Source organism: Pinus tabuliformis, chromosome 4_2, assembly GCF_031772625.1.
Source record: "Pinus tabuliformis cultivar Carrire ecotype Pingquan chromosome 4_2, CPIR1, whole genome shotgun sequence".
NCBI classification, from domain to species: domain Eukaryota; kingdom Viridiplantae; phylum Streptophyta; class Pinopsida; order Pinales; family Pinaceae; genus Pinus; species Pinus tabuliformis.
Window position 1 is genome coordinate 977240240 of NC_142304.1, and position 25423 is coordinate 977265662.

The following is a 25423-nucleotide window of genomic DNA, read 5'->3' on the forward strand; positions in this document are numbered from 1 at the left end:
ACTTATAAACACTTTAAGGTTCAACAATAAAATCATTTCTATTAAAATTTCTACTTTGCTTTATGAATATATAAAATTAACTTAATCTAATATGAAATAAACAATCTCTTTCTTTATTAATGTGATGGGAACAATAAAAGTATTTTTCTTAAATCTTTTGCTTTGCCTTTTATGATTGGCATTTACTATTGTTAATATAGATAAGTTACCATAATTTACCATAATTCCTGAGCTTTCTTACCATATCTCTTCCCTAGTTTCCATGAATGGTTTTTGGCCACCTTATTTTTATTAAGCTCTTTGATTTGCCTTTTTCACTGTTATATACTAAGTAATATAACTCTATTTAATATAGACTAAATAATCTTACTTTGTTTGGCCTTTTTTTATTGTTAATTATCACTGGTTAATATAACTTGATTTAATATAAACTAAATAATCTCTTTATTAGATAAGTTAAGGTACAAATTCAAATTTAATTATTTACAAATTTTAATTGTGGAATTATAAGATAAAGCTTGGTATTTTAATTTTTTTTTTAGGGTTTAGTATTTTATAATTTATGTTTTTAAAATTTAATTTATATATATTTTTATAATAAGTTTAGCTTTTTATCTCATTCTACACCCTAGAACGAGGGTGATGTGTATTTTTGTTAAAAAAAATACGAAGACTAAAGAACATTGGAGTTGATTTACACTTGTTTTCAAGTCCATAACAAGTACATTCAAAGATGGAAGAACATAATAGACAAAATAGAGGATGGGGAACATGTGCCTATGAAGAATAAATAACATCATTGTGAATTGGACCACATAACAAAGGCAAAAAAAAACTAATTGAAGATGAAAATGGTCTTTACGAAGATCAAATTGTCGATGGTAAATCTCAAAGTGTTATGTGGAAAAAGTATATGATGAGAAGAACGTACATAACAAAAAGGTGGAAACACATCCTCTAGGAGTAGTAGCTATTTCCCTTGGGCATGATTTTCTGTCACGAAGTTGTGATATTTGAACTTTGTACATCCTTTTTTTTTTTGAGATCAATCATGGGCAATCTTTGAGTTTTATAGTTTATTTAGAATGAAATATTTTGTTAATTATACAGCCAGCATTAATTGATTATATTGCAATGGAAAATACGCCATAAATAAATACGATTAAATAATGTTAAATTAAAGGGCCTTATTGATTTCTAAAGACCACAATTCATGTTTGAATAAGACATCTATTTCAAGCTAAATATCAACCCTAGAATCCATGGAAGAGCTCTTAGCTCAAACTTTTCTTCTTGTTTATGGATTTCCTTTCTCTATGATAGTTACAAAAGCACTGCTTTATAAATTGGTTACATAAAAGTACATTTAGGCTATTCTAACTTGGGTGCCAAGCTTTCTCGTCGATAAGAGACATTGTTGAAGTTGTCTGAGTTTCTCGGGCCTTGCTTTCTTTTCCCATGATATGAATTCCTGTTGTTCTCCCTCTTACATGATGGTTCAAGTAGAAGAAATTTATTTTGGTCATCCCACCTTGAAGGATGTGGACTTGAAGACTGTTGAATGAGAATTGCCGAAGATTTGAGGAATTTCTTTTCTCAATGCAACTCATTATTGGCTTCTCAAACATCAAATGATTCTACCAATAGGCTTCTCTTGGATAGTCTCTAGAGAAGGTAATCCACTTGTCCTCCATGCTTGTCTCGGGGGTCTCTCTTTTTCTTTCTAATGCTTACCATGCTTCTCCTTCTCTTGCACATTAGGATAAGATGAATGATGGCTACTAATCTCTTCCTTAGTTCCAAATTCTATACCTTGAATTACTCCTTTTCCTCTTGATTCTGAATATTTCCTTTAGTCTCCTCATAATAGTCTTCTTTCAAAGCTTGGAATCTTTTTTGGTGAATGTAGGAACAACTTTGTGTCTAGGTCATAGGGCAATTTGCAACTGCATCTTTCCATAGAGCTTGGAAACTTCATAGAATTTGTCCACCTATTTCAAGGAAAGGGGTGATCTTTGACAACATGTCTTTATTCATGACAACTATTACATTTGAAGGGACATTGCTGACAATCCAAGTTTTGTAGATGACATCAGTTATTGCTTTGTATGTTGCACTTGAGAGTATAACATCAATGTTTACTTTGCATACATTTGAGCACATGCATATTTCTTGAACTTTGGCTCCACCTTGTATTTCTCCCCATTTTCTTCTTAATTGCTTTGAACATCTGCTCATCCCAAAGATTTAAGGGAAGCTTAACCCATATTGAAATCATTAAGGGCATAACTTGCTTTGGATCCAAGTTGAGAGTGCATTGACTTGAGTAAAATCCAATCATGCATGTTCTGGAAAACAGAGTCTTTATCTTCCCTAAAATTGGCAATAGAAATTAGAAAAGACCCTTATAATGAAACTGAACTGAAGTTCACCTTTCTGGTGGGGATTCCACTGTCTCTGAATCCATGAAACTAAGGAGCTATGATTTGGCCAAGCCCCCATAAACTTCACAACAATATACAACTAATAACTTTTCCTTTGGAACTCAAAATGGGATTTTGAGCTTCAAATCCCTTCCAACTTCTTGATGAAGTTATCAAGCTTGTTTGAAGACATGACTCTCTCTTGGCTGAGGTGACCATTGTAATCCCAAGGACTGCATCTCTCTTCAAGAAAAAGAGGGCATCATTGATAAATGTTGAAGTCATTACCATGACAAAAGTTGTGGAAGAAGGCACTTGTAACTCTTGAATCTTTCCACATAATTAGAAAAGACCCTTATCATATAAATAAAACTGAAGGTCACCTTTTTGGTGGGAAGTCCACTATTTCTGAATCCATGAATCTAAGGAACTGTGATTTAGCCATGCACCCATAAGCATCCCAACAACATATAACCGGTAGCTTTTCTTTTGGAATTCAAATGCGATATTGAACTTCAAATCCATTTAAGCTTCTTGATGAAGTTATCAAGCTTGTTTGAAGACTTTACTTTCTTGGCTGAGGTGACCACTGTAATCCCAAGATTTGCATCTCTCTTCAAGAAAAAGAGAGCAACACTGATAAATGTTGAAGTCATTTCCATAATGAACACTATGGAAAAAAACATTTGTAGCTCTTCTTTTCTCATAATGGAGTAGCTGAACAAATAGAGATTTGCTCTTGAAATTGATCCAACTGATAAATGATCATATCCAAATATTTTCATAGCACCAAAAACCTAATTACCAACCCCATTTCAAAATAACGCTTTAAAAAATTAAAACCTAAAATAAGGAAAAAAAACTAAAGTAACAAGAGTAAACGCTCACTAGTAAACCACACCCCAACCTAACATAATAACTTTTTTAAAAAATTAAAAACCTAAAATGGGGAAAAAACTAAGGTAACGAGGGTAAACACTCACTAGTAAACCACACCCCAACCTAACATAATAACTTTTTTTATAACTTAAAAAATTAAAAACCTAAGATGGGAAAAAACTAAAGTAACAAGGGTAAACACCCAACTAGTAAACCATACCCCAACCTAAAATAATAACTTTTCTTAAAAAAAAAATAAAAACCTAAAATGGGAAAAAATAAGGTAACAAGGGTAAACACCCACTAGTAAACTCCACCCCAACCTAACATAATAATGTTTGAAAAAATCAAAAGAATAAATATAACCCTATAGCTGTATCGTATATTGATATTACCCGGTCACCAACATTGATCCGTTTCCCAATTCCGCCCCATTTGACCGCACCAAGATTTGTAGGTAGCCGCCCGCTGGTAGCACCCACTTTTCCACGTCTGTCCAGCGGAGCCCTGCACTTGAGGGGAAAGTTGGCGGTCATATTGCACGCGGTCATGTGGATCCGACAGAGTCGCATACGCATCGTGTATCCGCAGAAAAATCTGGGTATTCTGGTTTTTCCCCTGTGGAGAAGCCGCGTGATCTGGATGGAACTCCTTCGCCAGTTTTCTGTAAGCCCTTTTGATGTCCTTGGTCGTGGCACCTTGGCTTATTCCCAGTACTTCATACAAATTCAGGTTTTCCATGTGACCAAGCCCCGAAATCGCTTCTGCGCTCGCAGAAACCTGTGCTGCTCTCACCTTGAAACACCGACGAAATCTAACAATTGTGAGCCTAGGAATCGATCCGTCAGGCGGTCTCTGGAAGCCCATATGACCAGTGCTCGGCCATTCTTTGGATAAGAAAACACTGGATGAAAATACAAGAGAAAAAGCCATTATTGGTAATAATTTTTCTTCTCTGAAAACTGAATAATCGCTTGAAGAAGCTATGGCTAAACGAAGGATAGATGATCGAACACAAAAACCATCAGCAAACACCGAGGAATTACAGAGCGATTTCAGTAGGGGGAACATAGAGAAGATTAAATGATATATACAAAAGAAGGCTGGTGAGGTGCAGAGAAAAAGACGAGGGGAAATTTCGATGGCACAGGAGAATGGTGGGTAGGCAGGAAAATATGTGGGCGACCATGAATGCACGTTTTACAGACTGAACAGTTTTTTCCTAAAAGGTGGGGACATGAGACTGGTGGAGTTAGGTAAGAGGTTGCGTGTCTAACCTGCCTTCTAGAACCAAAGCTTGTTGGATATCTATCTACCTCAATTGGATTTTTTGGACGCTAAACAGTCAAGGGGGTTTTGGTATGGTATTTGAGGCAACCAGAACTCTGTGACTCAAGAAGGGAGGGGATATCTGACCGGTCTATCACCAAGGTAACCAACAAATTCAAGATCTAATGAAGTCAAGGAGGAAGGGAAAGAAGATGGGACTAGATTACCATTTAACACCTTAATTTGGTTGAATAATAAACACTGGGTCCACCTTTGTGTGCTCCTTAAGAAAAGGCAAACCCTATTTGTCCGCTGGTTGACTCAAGAAAGCATTACAGCTGAACGATGTAATACTTACATCACCTAAGACTTCAATTATTTTTATAAATAAGATCAAATGTATGATTTTTTCAAAGAGAGAAGCTGGGTGGAAATTAGTATCTTCTATTCCTTCTTTCTCACCAACAACATGACTTCAATTTTTTTTTATAAATAAGATCAACTGTATGATTTTTTCAAAGAGAGAAGCTGGGAGGAAATTAGTATCTTGTATTCATTCTTTCTCACCAAAAACAACAGATGGAAATTAAGGTTCTCGTGCTCGACTTCCATCTAGATAGTATTCCCAAGAATGTCGATATCCCTTGTGGTTATCATTATAACTATTTTTAGTGGAGTAAGTTTCCTCGAGATAGTATTCCCAAGAATGTCAATATCTCCTATGGTTGTCATTTTGACTACTTTGAGTCATTGACTAAACAGTAGCATATAGCCTTCGTCCTATATATGAGAAAAAAAACCACCTCATTGGTAAAGTAATCTCTTACTCAAATAGAGGTAAATATGATAAATCTATTATCATATTAGTTACTTTGTTTTATTGGTTAAAGATAAGAGTTAACATGGTTTCTGAAACATGATTCATTATTACATTAATAACCCAAGTTCTAACTTGGGACAATATATGGGGCATAGAATAGATGGTGATAGGGTGCACTATTAAATTACTCCATGATGTGAAGATTACCAGTTCAAAACCCTATCGGCAAAAATCTGGCCATGTTAAAGGTTGATGTGACCCAGGGTGGGTGTGATCCTCGGGTGATTTTGATGGCTTAGATACTCCTAGGTCGCAGTTTCTCAAGCCAAAGGTCAAGAACTCACACAACTCGACAAACAAAAGAAACTTGGGGTAATATAAAACATCATAATGGTAAATTAGAAAAAAATGATGATAATGTTGGTTAACATCCATTAAAGCCAAATTTAGTTTGTCCTCAAAAAAGGTAATTAATTACTTGGTATTTTTTAGAATTCTACTTTTATAATCGAAAATATTTAAGAGAAGCACTAGTGAATCACCATAGTCTTGATGAGTTAAAATGTTAGGAAAGTTGGTATTTTAACAAATATTTGAAATTGTCATTTTATATGGGTGTAAATAGGACATTTTAAGAGAAAGTAATCTTCATCTTCAACCCTCTTAGTGTCACAAAGATAACAAGTTCTTTTAACCCATGTCATTTTAGGAATTGTTGAATCCCTTGTCGCATTGTGGAATTCATGAGAGTTTGTTCATATTTTAACAATGTTGATTGTCTTATTTAACCTAGCCAAAACAAACAAGTATTATTGATCTTCTACATTATGGTTGATCACCTCTTTATGCTATTTTAATTTCTTTTTATTTATTTCTTTATTGCACCACCATTTTTGGTTGAATTTAGACCTATAATTATTTTAATATTATCATTTTTTTTTAAATGACATATTTCTTTATTACTCAATGAATTAGCTAAAACTTGGCATCTTATGTCAGATGGTTTTGACTAGAGTTTTAATTAATCTTAGGAATTCTATTGTCTTCCATGTTGTTATCTTATTTTTATACATTAAATACCTAGTCATAGTTGTGCTCTCAATGGGGAAAAGGCTCAATTCTATGGGGTGGATAGGATAGGGTTTGTTGCCCTTAATTTTGAAATTGTAGGTTATAGAACACTTTTAGATTTACTCTATCCTTTTGTACAATTCTTTAAAAATGGTGCAACTTTGAACTTCACAACCACATAAAATAACAAGAGTGGGGAGAGTCTCAAATAGGACTTTCTTTTTATCCTATAGCTAATGATCTATCGATTTATACTTATTTTCAAGTCCATAATAAGCTTTCCACTCTTCATTTATTCAATTGTCATGCTAGTTTTAGTTAAATTTGTGATGAAGATTGATCCCAAGATATTTGTATAAAGTCACTTCCTCCAAGTTGTTGTTGTCATGCGATACATTAAAATAAATGATATGTTTGGATTTAATTATCATGACCTTTATTTTGTCAGTGTTGATAATCATACATTTATAAGAGAAAAAATCCTTGAGAATTTTTAGTTTCTTACTGAGATCATGAGGACTTTTTACCATAACAATAATGTCATCAATGTTAAGAAGAAGGATGATGACTATACTGGCTAGATTTGGGCAAACACAACCTGCTTTTTCTAAACAACCCTCTAATTTGTTAATATATATGTGAAAAAAGGTAGGGAACAAGGGGAAACCTTGCTTAACTCTCATATTACAATTAACATATTTTGATTAGCCCGCAATGTTAATAAACTTTGCAATAACTTTCTCGTACAACCTTATTGCAAAAACTCTCAACCCAAAAGTAACTTTTGACTCTTGTAATCTATTCCAAAAATTAATTTTTAGTATTGTGTCGAAAATTTCTTTTAAATCAATGAAATAATACAAGAGATGGTTTTTATTATTGTGACACTCTTTTGGAGTGATCCTAAGTGTAACAAAATAGTACACAACTAAATAATAACTTTTAAATCTAGAGTGACCCTTAGTTTTTTTCTTCTTTATAACTAGACATAAATATTTTTGTTTTAAAATAATTCTATATAACTTAATTAAATTAAAGGAAGCTCAATGATAATAATATTATAATTATAAAAATTAATATTATTAATCATTTAACCATAAAATATAACAAAACTTTAAATATAAGACGTAGTGAAATTCTATTTTACAAATTTATAAATATGACATAAAAATAAAATCTTCCATTTTAAAGTTTTTTACTTAATAATAAGCAATATTTTATATCTCTAATAAATAGAATAAATCAAATTCACAACCTATAATAAATACAATAAGTTAAAGTTAAATCATTGTAAGCTGTTCTAAATCAAATTTACCACCTATTATAAATACAATAAGTTAGAGTTAAATGATTGTAACCTATTCATGAGTGTAGGCCACTTATATTTTACAACCTATAATAAATACAATAAGTTAAAGTTAAATGATTGTAACCTATTCATTAGTGCAGGTCCACTTATATTTTACAACCTATAATAAATACAATAAGTTAAAGTTAAATGATTGTAACCTATTCATTAGTGCAGGTCACTTATATTTTAAGTCATCAATATTCAGATTGTATTTTGTACATAATCATATTATTTTAAAAATTATAATATTAAAAAAAAATCATTTTGAAAAGTGAACGAAGTCACATGGTTTAGCTTCAAATTTGTGTTAGGTAACTATAAACATGGGTTCGAGTTTAAGTTTTTACTTAAAAAAACCAAAATTTATATTAAATTTAATAATATATTTAATTTAAAAATAAATAAATTATTATATATTAAATAAATAATAACAATGAAAAAAAAAAAAAAATATCATAATATTGATAGATATAAAGAATCAACAAGAAAACATTACATAAATTATATAATACACCGCAAATTTAAAGGAAACAATTTATACCAAATTATAATATAAACTAAGATGTGAATCTGTTATAGTTAACCTTGCCGACATAACCCAAAAGTCAGTGAGGTTAGTATAGAGGATTCAAGAGAAGGCCTAAGTATTGGCAGAGCCTATACATGTGCTTACCTTCTCTCGTCTATCCACACTCAATCATAGCCATAGCATGTAGGTTGTAAAAACAAATCTTGTTTGAGTATGGTTTTCCAAGGTTAATTATGGTTGACTAAAGATGACTATTTTTAGTTATGGTTGATTATTGTTGATTATGGCTAACTAAAGTTGACCATGGTTGACTTTTTTTCCCAAAAAATAACCATGGTTGACTATCATCAACCATGGCAACTAGAGTCAACTATGTGGTTGATGATGGTTGACAATGTTAACCATAGTTATCTACCAACTACTACAGTCAACTATTATTCAACCATGGCTAGTGATGTAGTAAATCATGGTGCCCATAGTTGACTATGATTGACCACATTGACTATGGATGATAATGGTTCACTATGGTTGACATGGTTAACTATGGGGACTATGGTTGATTAAATATGACCATAATTTCTCATGGTTCACTGGGATTGATAATGGTTGACCATGGTTGACTATATGTCTATGGTCGATCGAAGATGACCATGCTTACTCATGGTCAACCAAGGTTGAATATGGTTGACTAAGATTGACATGGATGACTATGTTCAAATTTAGTCAACCATGATCAACTGTAGTCAACCCTAATCGACCATAGATTGATTCTTGTTTTTCACATTACAATGTTAGTTTTTTGCTTGTCACACTAGAATGTTGATTTTTGTTTGTCATAGTGTGACACAAATTTTTGCTCATCACATGTAACATTAATTTTTGTTCATCACATTGCGATGTTTATTTTTGTTTGTTAGATTGTGATGTTGATTTTTGTTTGATACATTGTAATGTTGACATTCAAATCTCACATTGTGATGCCAATTTTTTAACATGGTTGTTTATTGTCAACTGTGGTTGACTATGGGCAAACATTATTGACCATGATTGTTAATGTCTAGCTATAGATGAATATGGTTGATCATATTAACTATGGATTACCATGGTGACTATGAATGGCCATAATTGTGTTAATTTGACCAGGGTTGAATATAGTTCCACTGTTTTTTTTTTTTTAAGTTAGGCACTTTGCGCTACATCAAAGGAAAATTTCTTAGACCAATGATGTCTATTATTGTTATGTCTGAAGGGAAATTAGACCAATAGCATAAGTTCACAGTTCTGAGGTTGCGGAGACCTCATCTAACTAGATCATCTTGTAAAAAAAACCCATATAAACAGGTTGGCTATGCTAGACCTTTACATGTTGCAACATGACTTAAAAAAAAACATTACTAGAGATGTAAACAAAAAACCAGTGAATCATAACAACTAGTGATCAAGACCTTTAGGCATCTACCACAATTGGCCACCATCCTTGTCCGAGGAAAGGGAAGGGTTAGTTGATCTCCTAGATAAAATAGTCATATTGTGATCTATATTGTCGATTTTTTCCTCTAGCTCTGCTAATTCAATTGAATTCTCTTATTGAGTGTCTGCATAATTAGTAATTACTCATCTCATAAGAATTTTGGTGTGCTAGTAAACATTTATTGCTTGCATATACCAAGAAAATTGTGACCGAGTAGAAGTCCCTCTTTCATCGATCCAATTGGGAGTAGCAACATTGACATGGGCATTAGGGATGAAGCATCAGTCGTGGCACACTTCAGATTCCACTCATTCAATTACTTGTTGGACCAATTCATGAATGATTTCCTCATATCAATCCATGGAGTCATGAGTTTGGGCTTGAGCATGGAGCTCGAAGGTGGAGGCAATATGGTGATCCATCTGGACAGCGACAGTAGCACACCCCTGCCTATCCCCTCTATGCCTAGTAGCCTGTCTACCATGAGGCATGGTTGCACAAAAGAACATGGTAAAGATAGGAGGAAAATGGAATAGAACACATAAGTCAAAGGTGGCAAGGAGGGACGATCAGGTGGGAGAGGGGCTAAGGTAAGATGGGGACAACTTGGAAGAGTTGGCGAAAGAGATTGTAGGAGGGTGACATGGAAATGTGAAAATGGGAGGATAATTGGTGGCTAACGTGGAAAGGGGGAGATAAACAACATAGAGAAACAAAAAGAGAGAATGAAAGGAGAAAATGCACTAGGAGAGGGTGAGGATCAAAAATGAAGGATGGGCACCAAAGATGGAACCATGCCATAAAACCAAAAAAGGAGATGTGAACCCAAAAACTAGCGAGCTCACAATTGAACAAAACTCTACCAAAAGAGATAGATAAGAAACATAGCCGAACTGAGAGAGTTGTTACCATATATGGAGAGACGTCCACAAAGAGGCCTAGTCCAAGTGCTCTGAGGGAGGTTGGTGAGGGAAAGCTTGTATATATGAGCACGGCTTGTGTGTGAGTGTGTGTCTATAGACAAGTAAAGGCCCATGAAAACACAATTTAAAATGAAAATTGTTGTTAAGAACATTTAATTGGAGATACGAAATCTTAAGCACAATGTTGACAAAGTATATGATGGACACAAGATACATGTGAAGAAGAAGGGGCATCAATGTGAGTTGGAAAACATATTAAAGGCCACAAAAACAATCTAAGAAAAAATTTGTTGTCAAGAATATCAATTTGGAGATAGGAAATATCAAGCACAATGTCCACAAAGTAGAGAATGAAAACAAGGTACATACGAAGACGGAAGAACGCTATGGAAAAAAAAAGAGGACGGGGATAAGGTGCCTATGAAGAATGAGGAACATCCTTGTGAATTGGACCACATAAAAAAGGCCACAAAAAACCTAATTGAAGATGAAAATGGTCTAAGTTAGGAACATCAAATTGGAGATGGTAAATCTCAAAGTGTTATGTGGACAAAGTAGATGATGAGAATAATGTACATAAGAAAAGGTGGAAGCACATCCTCTAGTAGTAGTAGCTCTTTCCCTTGGGCATGATTTTTTGTCACGAAGTTGTGAGATTTGAACTTTGTACATGTTTTTTTTCTTTTGAGATCAAAGCATTTGCCAATTAACTGTGGAAAAATATTTGAGTTTTATTATTTATTTAGAATGCAATATTTTGTTAATCATATAACCAACATTACTTGATGATATTGCAATGGTAAATGCACCATAAAAAAAATATAATTAAATAATGTTAAATTAAAGGGCCTTAGTGATCTCCAAAGACCACAATACATGCTTGAATAAGACATCTATTTTCAAGTTAAATATCAACCCTAGAATCCATGGAAGAGCTCTTAGCTCAAACTTTTCTTCTTGTTTATCGATTTCCTTTCTCTACCATAGTTACAAAAGCACTAAGTTATAAATTGGTTACATAAAAGTACATTTAGGCTATTAAAACTTGGGTGCCAAGCTTTGTCGTCGATAAGAGACATTGTTGAAGTGGTCTGAGTTTCTCAGGCTGCTTTCCTTTCCCACACTGTGAATTCCTTTTATTCTCCCTCTTACATGAGGGTTCAAGTAGAAGAGAGATTTATTTTGGTCATCCCACCTTAAAGGATGTGTGGGCTTGAATACTGTGAAAATATGAATGAGAATTGTTGAAAGATTTGAGGAATTGTGTTTCTCAATGCAACTCCTTATTGGCTTTTCGAACATCAAATGATTCTACCAATAAGGGTTCTCTTCGATAGTCACCAAAGAAGGTAATCTGCCTGTCCTCCATGCTTGTCTAGGGGTCTCTTTTTTTCTTTCTAATGCTTACCATGCTTCTCCTTCTCTTTCACATTTGAATAAGATGAATCATGGCTACTAATCTCCTCCTTAGTTCCAAATCCTTTACCTTGAATTACTCCTTTTCTTCTCGATTATGAAAATTTCCTTTAGTCTCCTCATAATAGTCTTTTTTCAGGATTTTCAAAGCTTGGAATCTTTTTTGTTGAATGTAGGAACAACATTGTGTTTAGGTCATGGGGCAATTTGCAGCTATATCTTTCCATAGAGCTTGGAAACTTCATAGAATTTGTCCACCTATCTCTAGGAAAGGTGTAATCTTTGATAACATGTCTTTATCCATGACAAATATTACATTTGAAGGGACATTGCTGACAATCCAAGTTTTGCAGATGACATCAATTATTGATTTGTAGGTTGCACTTGAGATTCTAACATCAATGTTTACCCTGCATACATTTGAGCACGTGCACAGATCTTTGACTTTGGCTCTACCTTGTGTTTCTCCCCATTTTGTTCTTAATTGCTTTGAGCATCTGCCCATCCCAAAGATTTAAGGGAAGCTAGGGAAGCTTAACCCATACTGATATCATTAAGGGCACATCTTCCTTTGGATCCAGGTTGACAGTACATTGACTTGAGTGAAATCCAATGATGCATGTTCTGAAAAACAAAGTCTTTACCTTCTGTAAAATTGGAACTGAAAATTAGAAAAGACCCTTATAATGAAACTGAACTGAAGTTCACCTTTTTGGTGGGGAGTCCACTGTCTCTGAATCCATGAATCTAAGGAGCTATGATATGGCCACGTCCCCATAATCTTCACAACAATATACAACTGATAACTTTTCCTTTAGAACTCAAAATGGGATTTTGAGCTACAAATCCCTTCCAGCTTCTTGATGAAGATATCAAGCTTGTTTGAAAACATGACTTTGTTGGCTGAGGTGACCATTGTAATCCCAAGCATTGCATCTCTCTTCAAGAAAAAGAGGGCAACATTGATGAATGTTGAAGTCATTACCATGACAAAAGCTGTGGAAGAAGCACTTGTAACTCTTCTTTTCTCATTATTAGAAAAGACCCTGATCATATAAATAACACTGAAGGTCACCTTTCTGGTGGGGAGTCCACTGTCTCTGAATCTATGAATATAAGGAACTGTGTTTTAGCCATGCACCCATAAACATCCCAACAACTTATAACTGGTAGCTTTTCTTTTGGAACTCAAAAGGGATATTGAACTTCAAATCCATTTAAGCTGCTTGATGAAGTTCTCAAGTTTGTTTGAAAACTTGACTCTTTTGAATGAAGTGACCACTGTAATCCCGAGATTTGCATCTCTCTTCGAGAAAATAAAATCAACACTAACAATGTTGAAATTATTTCCACGATGAACATTGTGGAAAAGAAAAATCTGTAACTCTTTTGTTCGAAATCTAGTTGAACAAATAAAGATATGCACTTGAAATTGATCCAACCCAGAGACGAACATATCCACCCAAAACCTAACTACCAACCCCATTTCTAAATAACTTTTAGAAAATAATTAAAAAAATAAAAACCTAAAATGGGAAAAAAACTAAGGTAACGAGGGTAAACACCCACCATTAGACCACACCCCAACCTAAAATAATATTGTTGGAAAAAAATTGAAAAGAATAAATATAACCCTATAGCTGTATCGTATATTTATATTACCCGGTCACCAACATTGATCCGTTTCCCATTTCCGCCCCACGTGACCACACCAAGATTTGTAGGTAGGCGCCCGCTGGTAGGACCCACTTTTCCACGTCTGTCCAGCGAAGCCCCGCACTTGAGGGGAAACCTGGCGGTCATATTGCACGCGGTCATATGGATCTGACAGAGTCATATACGCGTCGTGTATCCGCAAAAAAATCTGGGTATTCTCGATTTTCGCCTGTGGAGAAGCCGCGTGATCTGGATGGAACTCCCTCGCCAGTTTTCTGTAAGCCCATTTGATGTCCTTGGCCGTGGCGCTTTGGCTGACTCCAAGAATGTCATACAAATTCCGCGTTTCCATGTGACCAAGCGCCGAAATCGCTTTTGCGCTCGCAGAAACCTGTGCTGCTCTCACCTTGAAACACCGCCGAAATCTAACAATTGTGAGCCTAGGAATCGATCCCTGAGGCGGTCTCTGGAAGCCCATATGACCAGTGCTGGTCCATTCTTTGGACAAAAAAACACTGGATGAAAATACAAGAGAAATAGCCATTACTGGTATATTTTTTTTCTCTGAAAACAGGGAGGCTATTACCTCTATACGACGGATGAACGGAATAATCGCTTGAACAAACTATGAACAAACTATGGCCAAATGAGGGATGGATGGTCGAACACAAAAACCATCAGTAAACAATGAGGAATTACAGAGCGATTTCAGTAGAAGAAATATAAAGACAATTTAATTATATTTACAAAAGAAGGCAGGTGAGGTGCCGAGAAAAAGACGAAGAATGGTGGGTAGGCAGGAAAATACGTGGGCTAACATGGATGCACGTTTTACAGATTGGACAGCTTTTTCCAACAAAGTGGGGCCATGACACTGGTGGAGTTAGGTTAGAGGTTGCGTGTCTAACCTGGCTTCTAGAACCATAGCTTGCTGGATCTATATCTACCTCAATTGGATCTTTTTGGACGCTAAACAGTCAAGGGGTTTTTGGTAGGGTATTTGAGCCCACCAGAGCTATGTGAGTCAAGAAGGAGGGGATCTCTGACCAGTCTATCACTTCCCAACGTAACCAATAAATTCAAGATTTCATGAAGTCAAGGAGGAAGGGAAAGAAGATGTGACTAGATTATGCCTTACGTTGGCTGAATCATAAACACTAGGGTCACCTTTGTGTGCCCCTTAAGAAAAAGCAAACCCTATTTGTCCACTTGTAGACTCAAGAAAGCAATATAGCTAAACGTGAGCACTTGTAATACTTACATCACCTTAAGACTTCAAGGTTTGTTTTAATAAAATCACATGTATGATTTTTTAATGAGAGAAGATAGGGAAATTAGTATCGTGTATTCATTCTTTCTCACCAACAAAAGAGAGGAAACTAAGGTTCTAGTCCTTAACTTCCCCGCATTCTCTTACGAGTAAAACCAGTTATAAAGTTTTGAGCATTTGAACCCTTGAATTTCGAAAAAAAAAATTATTTAATAATTTGGTGGTCAATTTATATTGAGGATAATGTGTTTATTCTTATTGGGTATAAGTTCACCCATCATTGTTATTTAAGGAAAACCACCTATCTAACTACCTCAATTGGAGTCTTATTCTATATAATATCACATAACCTTAACTCCATACATGAGACCAAATACCACACCCACTTAACATGTAATCTAAAGATGTAAACATGTCAAATCTGCTTTCTTTTGTTTTATTAACCAGTATAGATCCATCTTAAATATAGATCTAACATGAGCCGAGAGGGATCCAATTTCTTCACTTGCAATTTTTTTATGAGTGGACATTATTTAAATGTTTTGTATAGCTATAAAATTTTATTTAATTTTTTAGATTTTTTTTAAATTCTATTTTGGCTCACATGAATGAAAGTTCAACTTTGATGATGGACGGATAGGGTTACACATCATACTGGGCTGTAGAATGAGCCTCTCGACTCAATTAAGGATATAGTTAACATGGTTTATAAAAGTGGCTCATTATTACATTAATGGCACAAGTTCTAACTTGGGGCAATATAAAACCTCATAGTTATAAATAAGCAAAATTTGATAATGATGATAATAGTTAACATTTATTATACCCAATTTAGTTTGTCCTTAGAAATATAAGCGATTTTTATTTTTATACTCGAAAATATTTAACAGAAGCATCCCTAAATCACCATTGTTTTGATGAGTTAAAAGGTTAGATAAGTTAATATTTTAACAAATATTTTGAAATTGTCATTTAATATGGGTGTATGTAGGTTAGGAAAGTTAATATTTTAACCAATATTTTGAAATTGTGATTTAATATGGGTGTATGTAGGACATTTTAAGAGAAATTGTTCTTCATCTTCAACCCTCTTAATGTCACAAAGATGACAAGTTCCTTTGACCCATATAGTTTTAGGAATTGTTGAATGCCATGTTTCATTGTGGAGATCATGAGAGTTTGTTCTTTTCTTCCCAAGAAAAAAATCGGAATTTCCATTATCAATGTTGAAAATTACATGTTGTATCAGCTGCATAAAGAGTTATGCGTATATCAGAGATGGACCGAGTCATCTATCCAGTGTCAGTTCATAGTTCATACAAAAAATGTCCATAAATATATACATAAAAAAGTGCTAGAATATATAAACATGCAAAGCATAATATCAGTCATATGAAGCTATCAAAATCAGCCGAAGGATCATGTGGTCTGATCATTCGGCTTTTCTTCTCCTGTATGCTCAATAAAAGGCCTGTGATAGAAATGGTACAGTTCCTGATCTTTTGTTCTTGTATTATCCACTGACCCCTGGGTTCCTGCGTGGCTTCCTTGGAAAGGCAGTAAGAAATATGGTTCCTTTCCCTATAAATGTGCGAGTAGACAATAAAATCAAAATTTCATTTTAGAGTAGTAACCTCATACAGTAATCCCCTGAGTGTGTGCACATGACAATGAGATGTAGAGTTGATCCAATTGATGACAATTTTTTAGTCCCCAAAAATCTGAATCATGTTGCAATGTTTCTCAAGTGCAAATATGAGTAGGTGTCTTAGGCTATTTAATTCTGGATAGTTGTTTGTATCCTGTCCTAATCCCATTTTGAGCTTGTAATAATGTCTGCCCGAGATGTATAGGATTGCAGCTCCTCCACAACTGTCTTCTTAGGCAGATACATCAAACTAAGTCCATGGAAATGATCTATCTATAGCTTTTGGTGTTATGGTATGGGGCTATTTCTTAGGTTGTTCCTTAGGGATCAACTGATATAGTGCTTCAATATTGTTGCATATGGAGTTCCATTGAATGTGGGAGTCCTGGAATATGATTATGTTTCGTGCCAGCCAGATACCCCAACGGACTAGGAGGGGGAGGTTGCAGATTTTTTGTGATGATGCATAGTTCCACCAAGTATGCCAAGCTAAGGTGAGTTGAACCCCATGCCATCTGATGGTGATGTCAAGGGAAATATAAATTTGATTCCAAACCTGTTTAATTGAAGGGCATAGTAGGAAGAGATGGTCAATGTCTTCAACATGTTCCTTGCAGAGACTGCATCATGAAGGGTCGTGTATAGATTGACAATTGAGGTTATCATCAGTAGGTACTTTATTTGATAATAGGCACCACATGAACATTCGAGATTTAGGAGGTGCCTTGAGTTTCCAGAGGGGTCGCCACCACCATTCGGCAACAACAGGTTCCTGTTCCGTTATAAGGAAGGTATATCCATCTTTGGGTGTGTAGCGTCCTCGAGGAGAGGCAGCCCATATGATTTCATCCTCTCGGTCTGTTATTCTGACATGTGACTCTTCTAGTGCTCCAATATATCTGATCCATTCATTTCTCCAGATGTCTGGAATCATGAGGTCCTGGGCTGATTTCCAAGCCTGTGAGAGCCATGTAGAGTTTTCCTCATCTGCAATCTGAGAGAGTTGTGTAATACCTGCAGCTTCGAGACTCTGCCTGAGCTCCAGCGATAGTATGTGCGCGTTCCCACAGTCTGACCATGCATCTTTTCCTATGCATACTACTTCACCAATACCAATACGCCAAGCCAATCCTCTTTTTATGACTGAAATGGATTGTGTTATAGCTCTCCAGATGATGGAGGAACTAGACCTGCCCCTGATCGGGTTGCAAATTCATTCCAGAGTGGTTAGAGGGTATATATATTTGTGATAAACAACTTCTTTCCATAAGTTGTCGGATGTTAATATCTGCCAACCCAATTTTGCTGCAAGAGCCATTGCAAATTTATTTAAATCCTTAATGCCCCAGCCACCCCATTTTTTGGGCTTTCCTATTCTCTCCCATTTCACCCAAGCAAAAGTCTTGCCACCTTGCTTCCCTCTCCATAAGAACCTGTGGCAGATTGGTTGTATTCTAGTTGTGATACCTTTAGGGATCCAGGCCAGAGCCATCCAGTATACTGGTATAGCTTTTAACATTGATTTGATTAGCACTAATATGCCAGCTCTAGATAACCATCTCTATTGCCAAATGTTGATGCGTCCTTCAATTTTTGCAATGAGCCAAGTCCAGTACGCAAAACAGTAATCATTAGGTTTGAGTCTGAAACCAAGATACTTGAGGCCCTCTTAAGTCGTGTAAATTGAAATTGTTAAGAGCATATCTTTGTTCATTGAGACAACAACTTACAGGCATAATGGTGGATTTGATGAAATTAGGCATCATTCATGTAGCTTTACAAAATAGGGACATAATATGCTTGAAGCAAGTTGTGTCCCAAATGGATCCATATAAGAATATTAGTACATCATCAACAAATAAATGGATGACTCAACGTGACTCCACATAATGACCTGGATGATCAGGAAATGGATATGAGCATACTTAATCCTTCTATGATGAGGAGGAAGAGAAGGGGTAATAATGGACACCCTTGTCTAAGGCCTCTCTCGGCATGGAAAAAATTGGATGCAACCCCATTGATAAGAATGTTATAGGATGCAGAAGTGAAGCAACACATGATCCAATTTATGAAAGAGTGAGGAAAGCCAATGTGGGTTAGAATAAGTTGAAGGTATGTCCAACATGCTCTGTCAAAGGCTTTTGAGAGGTCAATTTTAAGAATGATGCTTTTAAGGTTCTTGAGTTTAATAGAGTGTAGGCCTTCTTGAGTAGTACCAATGGCTTCATGGATTTGTCTATGATTGAGGAAAGCAAATTGTTCCTTGGATATATGCATGGATAAGATGGGCTTGATGCAGTTTTCTATGATTTTGTATATGCAGTTGCATAAGGATATAGGATGGTAGTCATCAAATATCTTGGGATTATTAGCCTTGGGGACGAGGGTTATAAATGTAGATTTAAATCCATCGTACATCTTCCTAGACAGTCTTCATTCCTCAATTGCCAGTAGGAGGTCCTTACCAATAAAATCAAAAAAGGTAAGATAAAATTCAATGGGCCATCCATCTGGTCCAAGGCTTTGGCCTTTTTTGAACCACTTCAGCATAGCTTCAATTTCCCCTAGTGTGACTAGATTGTTCAATTTCTCCACATCATCCTCATTCACAAAATGAGGCATTGTCCTGACAATGTGGAGCAATTCTGCTATAGTTGCTTCTCGTGGAGCTCTGAAAAATTGGGATAAGTGTCTAATGCCCATGTCCGCAAGATGAATGAATGTGTTGGCCTCCCTGCCATTTTGATCCCTTAATTTCCAAATAGTATTGGTTAATTTTCTCCCTCTGGCACATTACTGGAAGAATTTAGTATTGTCATCCCCTTCCTGAAGCCAAATGGATCTGCTCTTTAATCTCCAAGCTTCCTCTTTCTGTCTTAAGAGTTTAATATTTTTATGCTTCCAAACTTATAAGTTGATTCTTCCTTTCAATGGTTTGATAACCTGAATTGCTAGTGTCCTCCATCGCAACAAGTTCAGATTCAATCTTCAGTAGAGTAGCTTCATCTCTTTTCTTTTTTCCTTTTTCCCATACAATGGTCTTGTGCTTGATCCGAGACAAGTTGTTTGATATGACTGCGGCCGGTGAAGTATTGGAATCTTGGCAACAGTGGATCCATGATTCCTTAACAATATTATGTAATTCAGTCTCCTCAAGCCATGTTGAGTTGAATTTGAAAGGAGTATTTGGCTTACAGTTTGAGTTCATGACTTCAAAGAAAATTGGGGAATGATCAGATATACCCCCAGATCCCACCCAATGTCTTATTCTATCGAATCAATCCACCAACGACGCTTTAATGAGAAATTGGTCCAGTCTTCAGGCTAGTGCGTCGTCCCCGATCCTCCTATTGAGTTAAGTGGGCTGAATTTTGGGCATGTCTATATTCAGGAGACTATGTGAGTCCAATAGGTTCTCAAAGTAGTCTATCAGGGGGTCAGTTTGTGCTCGTGATCCCCATGATTCAACATGTCCCAATGAGAATTTTAGATCTCTGCCAATGATGATATTGTCTTTATTCATAAATGATGAGGCCATCAGTTTATCCTAGAAACCTACTCGGTTGTGATAGGGCCCATATATACTGATCAATCGAAGTGGAGTGTCAAGTTAAATAGATATGATGTCTGCACCCAAGACTCCTTCACTTCCCAAAATGTTTTAAGTCTTGATAGTTATGTTATTGAAGCCAATAGCACATCCTCCCAATCGTCCTCTCAAATCAAGGGTATGAAAGGACTAGCCTATTATGATGGAAGTCATAATAGTGTTGATCTCTTCTCCATCTACCAATGCCTCTTGTAGGTATATTACATCTAACCTTTCATATTCAAATAGTCTCCTTAGGGCCGATTTTTTGTCTGGGCTAGCCAAACCCCTGCAGTTGAAGGATAGGTACTTCATGAGGTAACCAATTCAGGGTTTCCTTGTGCTCGAAGAACTCAGTTGATGGAGGTTTGCATGCAATTCTCCACTTCAATCCCAGCCCGATGGATAGCTTTGGATATGTAGGATTGCCTTCCCCTGGGGATTTTCTGAGGTTTAGGGAGAGGGTCATCAACCAGGCCAAAGGTAATTGAGGCTTGGGGTGAGCAAGGGATATGATATTATATCTATGATGTGAGTTGTTACCCGATGATTCATCCCTTATAATATCAGAGGAGAGGGCACCCTCCATAGTGGTAGGATCAATTGCCAGGTTGGTAGGGGGGGCGATGCAATAGGACAAGGGATGGGGCTCAAATTGCATGCAGAAAGACCAGAACCTGATGCAACAAGCTATAAATTGGCATATACTGAGTTAAAAACATGACATGATATGGGAGGAGAGGATGAGAGTGAAATACCCGGAATCAAACTAGCTCCAGAGGAGTGATATCTTATGACCCTTGCTGAAGGAGTTCGAGAAACCGGTTGCTGAGGAGTCTTCCCAGTGTCCCTCTGTCACCTCGAGGGTTTTGTTGATGCATTTGGTGCAGGGGTCAATCTAATGTCTGTTTGAGTTTGCGTGCCCGTAGTCCTTATCTCTTGGAAGAATCAATGTTTGCAGATGTGATCAGTGGGTAGTCTTTGTATAAATGGCCAACTTAATGGCATCACCTGCACCGGAATGGAACCCCCTCATAATCCAAGATCTACCATATGATGAAACCACAATATTGCAAACAAAGACTTTCCATGATTCCTTCTCTGGTGTCCAAGTGTACCAATATTCTGGCTATAGCGATGTTTCCAAATTCAATGTAGGATTTGTTATGATCTAAGTATACCCCCAAATTGTCCCCAATACACCTGAATACATCCTCCGACCAGAATTGAAGACGTAATCCTGGTAGTTTAACCCATGTTGGGCCCACCCCAAATTTCTCTTTGTCAAATTTCTCTTTGTCAGGGTCAAATAGTGGCGACCATCGTTTTAGTAGGACTCGGGTCATCTCAATGTGCCAAAACTTGGAGAGTACCCAATTCGCTTGGTCGGGGTTTGTGAAAATGAGGGAAAACCATCCTCTCGTCATGGTGAGGACTACCGACAATTGTTCTAGGATGTGTCCCCAAATTTCCATCGTCCACCTCTTTAGCCTTAGAGTGGAATATTTATGGCCTCTGAATCTGCCAACAATCACCGTGCTCTCTGTGTCTGCTGCTTGCGCCATGCTTATGCCTTCTCCAAATACCAGTAGTCGTCTATGCTCCCTAACCTTGGTACACATCTGATCCTAAATCCTAAATCCAGGATGACTTGATCCCTCTCATATTCACATCCGATCCTAAATCCAGGATGACTTGATCCCTCTCATATTCTTTGATCTGCACGGTAAGTCTCATTTCTCTTCCCATCCATGTTTTATGTTTTCCGATCTTCCTGACTACGCGCGGTCCCAACGCATCTGTTAATGAGTTCTTGTAACCCTTTCACCACCTTACTGTCGCGCAGTAGCTTCATACATGTTTCCAGGAATGTTGTGAGCATAGATGGGTTCATCTTCGGCTTCGGTTTATCTTTGCTTCCTGAAGTGGAGGCATCAGTGAAGCTCTTCTTAGTCTCCATGAAGGTTTCCTGAGTGTGCTCCAAATCAAACTCTACTTCTTTTGTTGGAGCTTTGTGAACCCAAGTACTATCTTCTAGTTGTTTTCCTTTGTCATCTCCTGTCGTGATTCCACTTCAGAGCACAATGTTCACATTTGGATCTTCCTCGTGTGGCTCAGACCTCATCATCTGCAGGTTCTGAGTCGGGGGAGGTGGTAGCGCTCCTTTGTCGCGTATCCTAGCTATCAGTGTAGGACAATCTTCTGTCTCATGATCAAACAAGGTGCAATACAAACACGACGGGCACGTTGGATTCATGCAATCGCGGGCATAATGTCCTGGCCCTCCGCAATTGTAGCATATCAACTATCCACGACCTCTTCCAGGTCCTCCTCTGCCTCAGCCTCGTCCGCGCCCTTGAAATCCTGTTCGTGCCATTCCTGCATTTTGGTCAAGGGGCCGCGTTTCGGCCTGAACTCTGTAGGTGGGAGTTCTATCCATCATCAACTCATAGCTTCTGCAAGTGCGCTCATCATGTCCCATTGACCTACAAAAGTTGCAGAACAACTGTTGCGAATTTTGTGTATACTTCTGTAACAAGTGACAATTGTCCGTGGCATGTTTTCTAGCTATTTGACAAATCATGCACCACAAAGCAGGCACCGCGCTAGGTCTTGCTTGCGCCTCCGGCCTTAAAGGCATCGGTCCTCCTCTTGCAAGGTAATTTGTGAAAACCGGGCAGTGGTCCTTGTCATGACCCTGACCCTTGCATTTTACACACCATACCTCTTCGCGCACTTCTGGTCAAGCTGTCCTGTCCTGTTTCAGACTCTACATCTCAATGCATAAGTTCTTCAGCTGCGTGTGGATCTGTTGAACTCCTAAGTTAGGATCCTGCATCGGGGTCTCATGTAGCCTCATAGCAATCTCTAAGGCCTTCGCCTAAGTCGTTATCTTCTGCTGCAATAACACACTCCTTAAATGTGGCATTAGCAAAGCTACAAACCACTCGCGATGTTTTCCATCCGTCATATTCATATTAGCTTTGTGAATCGTACATTTCAGCCTCTGATCTAGCTCCCAAGGAGTCTCGCCTAGTAGCATCATGATCTCTTTGAATCCAATGATTAACTATGCTTCAAATTTCGGCCTGCTAAATTCTCTATTTAGCGCTGCTTGGATATTCGCGATTCCTGCATTTGGATTATCATTGGAGTGCTTAATATACCAGGTCAGCGCGCGGTCCTGCAAGGCACTAACTAGTGTCACTTTCTTTATATTGTCATTTGTAACTCCTTGCGCTTCCCATACAACCCTTACCACGAACCAGAATTGGTCTGGATCCTCATTTCCCAAACCTTTGAACATAAGAAACTTCATTGTGCTTGCCATATTGAATCGCGGTGGTGGTGGAGGTGGTACGGGTGAAGATGGAGGTGATGGTGGTGAAGTTGGTGGCAGTGTGGGTGGAGGTGGTATTCGCGGAATTATTTGCCTTATCAAATGGATCGCACTTCGCAGAGAGACCTTCATGAGCTCTTCCTTGTCCCCTCGTGGAGGTGAAATCAAGGGGCTATTTTCTAGTCCCTTATTTCCTTCGTTCCTATAAGCTTTTCCACTTCGTGTAGCCCCGAACATCAAGGTAACTGCATAACCCTCTTTTCGCACAATAACATTTTAATCCAAGTATTTAAAGACTTTACGTACTTACCTCACGGTCCTTTGAGAAAGCGTTGCTCTGCCTCGCTATAGCTGATTGAGGTGTCGACTGCGAACTTAGTAATGAATCCTCCTATAATCCGATCGAGCTAGTGATCAATGGCGCGCGCGATCTTATCCTCCGATGCTTTCAATCTTCACACTAACTCTGGGGTCCACACAATAGGACTGTTAAGTTTCCACCTTCCTTGGCTATCTGCTAGCTTTGTGATCCACTCGTATAACTCAGTAGGGAAGGACGCGAAGAAGATTTCATGGATCTCCGTGTACAGGTAGCAGTCTAACCACTCTTCTTTTGACAGTCGCGGGTTCCTGTTCTCCTATGCTGTGAACTCGTGAATTCTTTTGCCCAACTAGCCTTCAATTTCCTTCTTAGTGGGATTCCAATGATACGACATCAAACATCTCTATGCAGATTCCGGTCCCGAAAATGGAAACATTTGTTGGCTTATGGGGGCCTGGCCCAAGTTCAGAGTTATTTAGCCAAACAAATCCATACACCACTAGCCTTTTTGGTATCAGCACGTGGAGCGCGAATTGAAGTCTCACCCGAAGCAGTATGGGGGGATGCTGGAACCAAGTTTCCGCACCCTTGAGATGTCTGAGATGTCGATTTAGTCCAACTAGATCTGTCTTCGCATAGGTCGTTTCACGCACTGTTCTAACCTTCAATACCTTCACGATTTGTTATAATCGTCTTTCACGCAACCCTAACCAGGGGCTGAGATGCTTTCACGCTACTAGGGCAGCGAAATGCACTATTTCCCCAAACTACACTGCGTATCTTACTTATCTTCTTAACAGATCTTAGTTAACTTCGCGTAAACAGATATTTTATCTTGCATTCACTTAATCAATACAATTATACACATTCGCGCATCATATAAGTATTAGAAGTGAATTTCATACCCAAGATAACAGATGCATAAAATAGGAAATAAATACACAGAAATGATAGGAAACTTCTCTTTATTAATACTTCCAATTGTTATAGACTCGACTGTCTGCACACTCAGCTGCGGACTACTAGGCCTCTGCACATTCAGCTGCAGAGCCTTCTCCTACTCTACAACCCAAAGCTAGACTTTGCTCCACAGATCTATCTCACATACACCATATGTTCATCTTTTCTTATCAATTCGTCTCTTAACTACTTAGAGCCTCGCTCTATTTATACAATCCCATGGTTCATGGACCATGGGTAGATCTCTATAATGGACATTACAATAACAAACTCAGGGTGGACAACCCTATGACTCTTTTACAAACTACGCCCTCCGCACCCACAAAATGTAGAGTCTTTACATTGGAATTACAATTTTTAATCAAAATCTAGGCTCTAAGCCCCAAAACTTCCCTTGGTGGATCCCGTGCCCAACAAATCTCCTCCTTAGTTCCAAATCCTTTACCTTGAATTACTCATTTTCCTCTTGATTCTAAATATTTC

General features: G+C 37.3%; 2 protein-coding genes across 2 annotated transcripts; both read right to left on the reverse strand.

The window, feature by feature from the left end:
* Positions 1 to 556: 556 nt before the first annotated feature.
* LOC149172915 (chaperone protein dnaJ 11, chloroplastic-like) lies at positions 557 to 4318 on the reverse strand. Its single transcript, XM_089424465.1, has one exon. It carries the CDS (start codon positions 4233 to 4235, stop codon positions 3702 to 3704), a length of 534 nt encoding a protein of 177 aa, XP_089280591.1. The 5' UTR covers positions 4236 to 4318; the 3' UTR covers positions 557 to 3701.
* Positions 4319 to 11594: 7276 nt separating this feature from the next.
* On the reverse strand, positions 11595 to 14439 carry LOC149172916 (chaperone protein dnaJ 11, chloroplastic-like). Its single transcript, XM_089427824.1, has one exon. The coding sequence runs from the start codon at positions 14350 to 14352 to the stop codon at positions 13819 to 13821; it is 534 nt and encodes a 177-aa protein (XP_089283950.1). The 5' UTR covers positions 14353 to 14439; the 3' UTR covers positions 11595 to 13818.
* Between the last annotated feature and the right edge of the window lie 10984 nt (positions 14440 to 25423).

Excerpts from the sequence above, each read along its gene's own strand:
- LOC149172915 (XM_089424465.1), bottom strand. The coding sequence starts at position 4,235 with ATGGCTTTTTCTCTTGTATTTTCATCCAGTGTTTTCTTATCCAAAGAA.
- LOC149172916 (XM_089427824.1), bottom strand. The coding sequence starts at position 14,352 with ATGGCTATTTCTCTTGTATTTTCATCCAGTGTTTTTTTGTCCAAAGAA.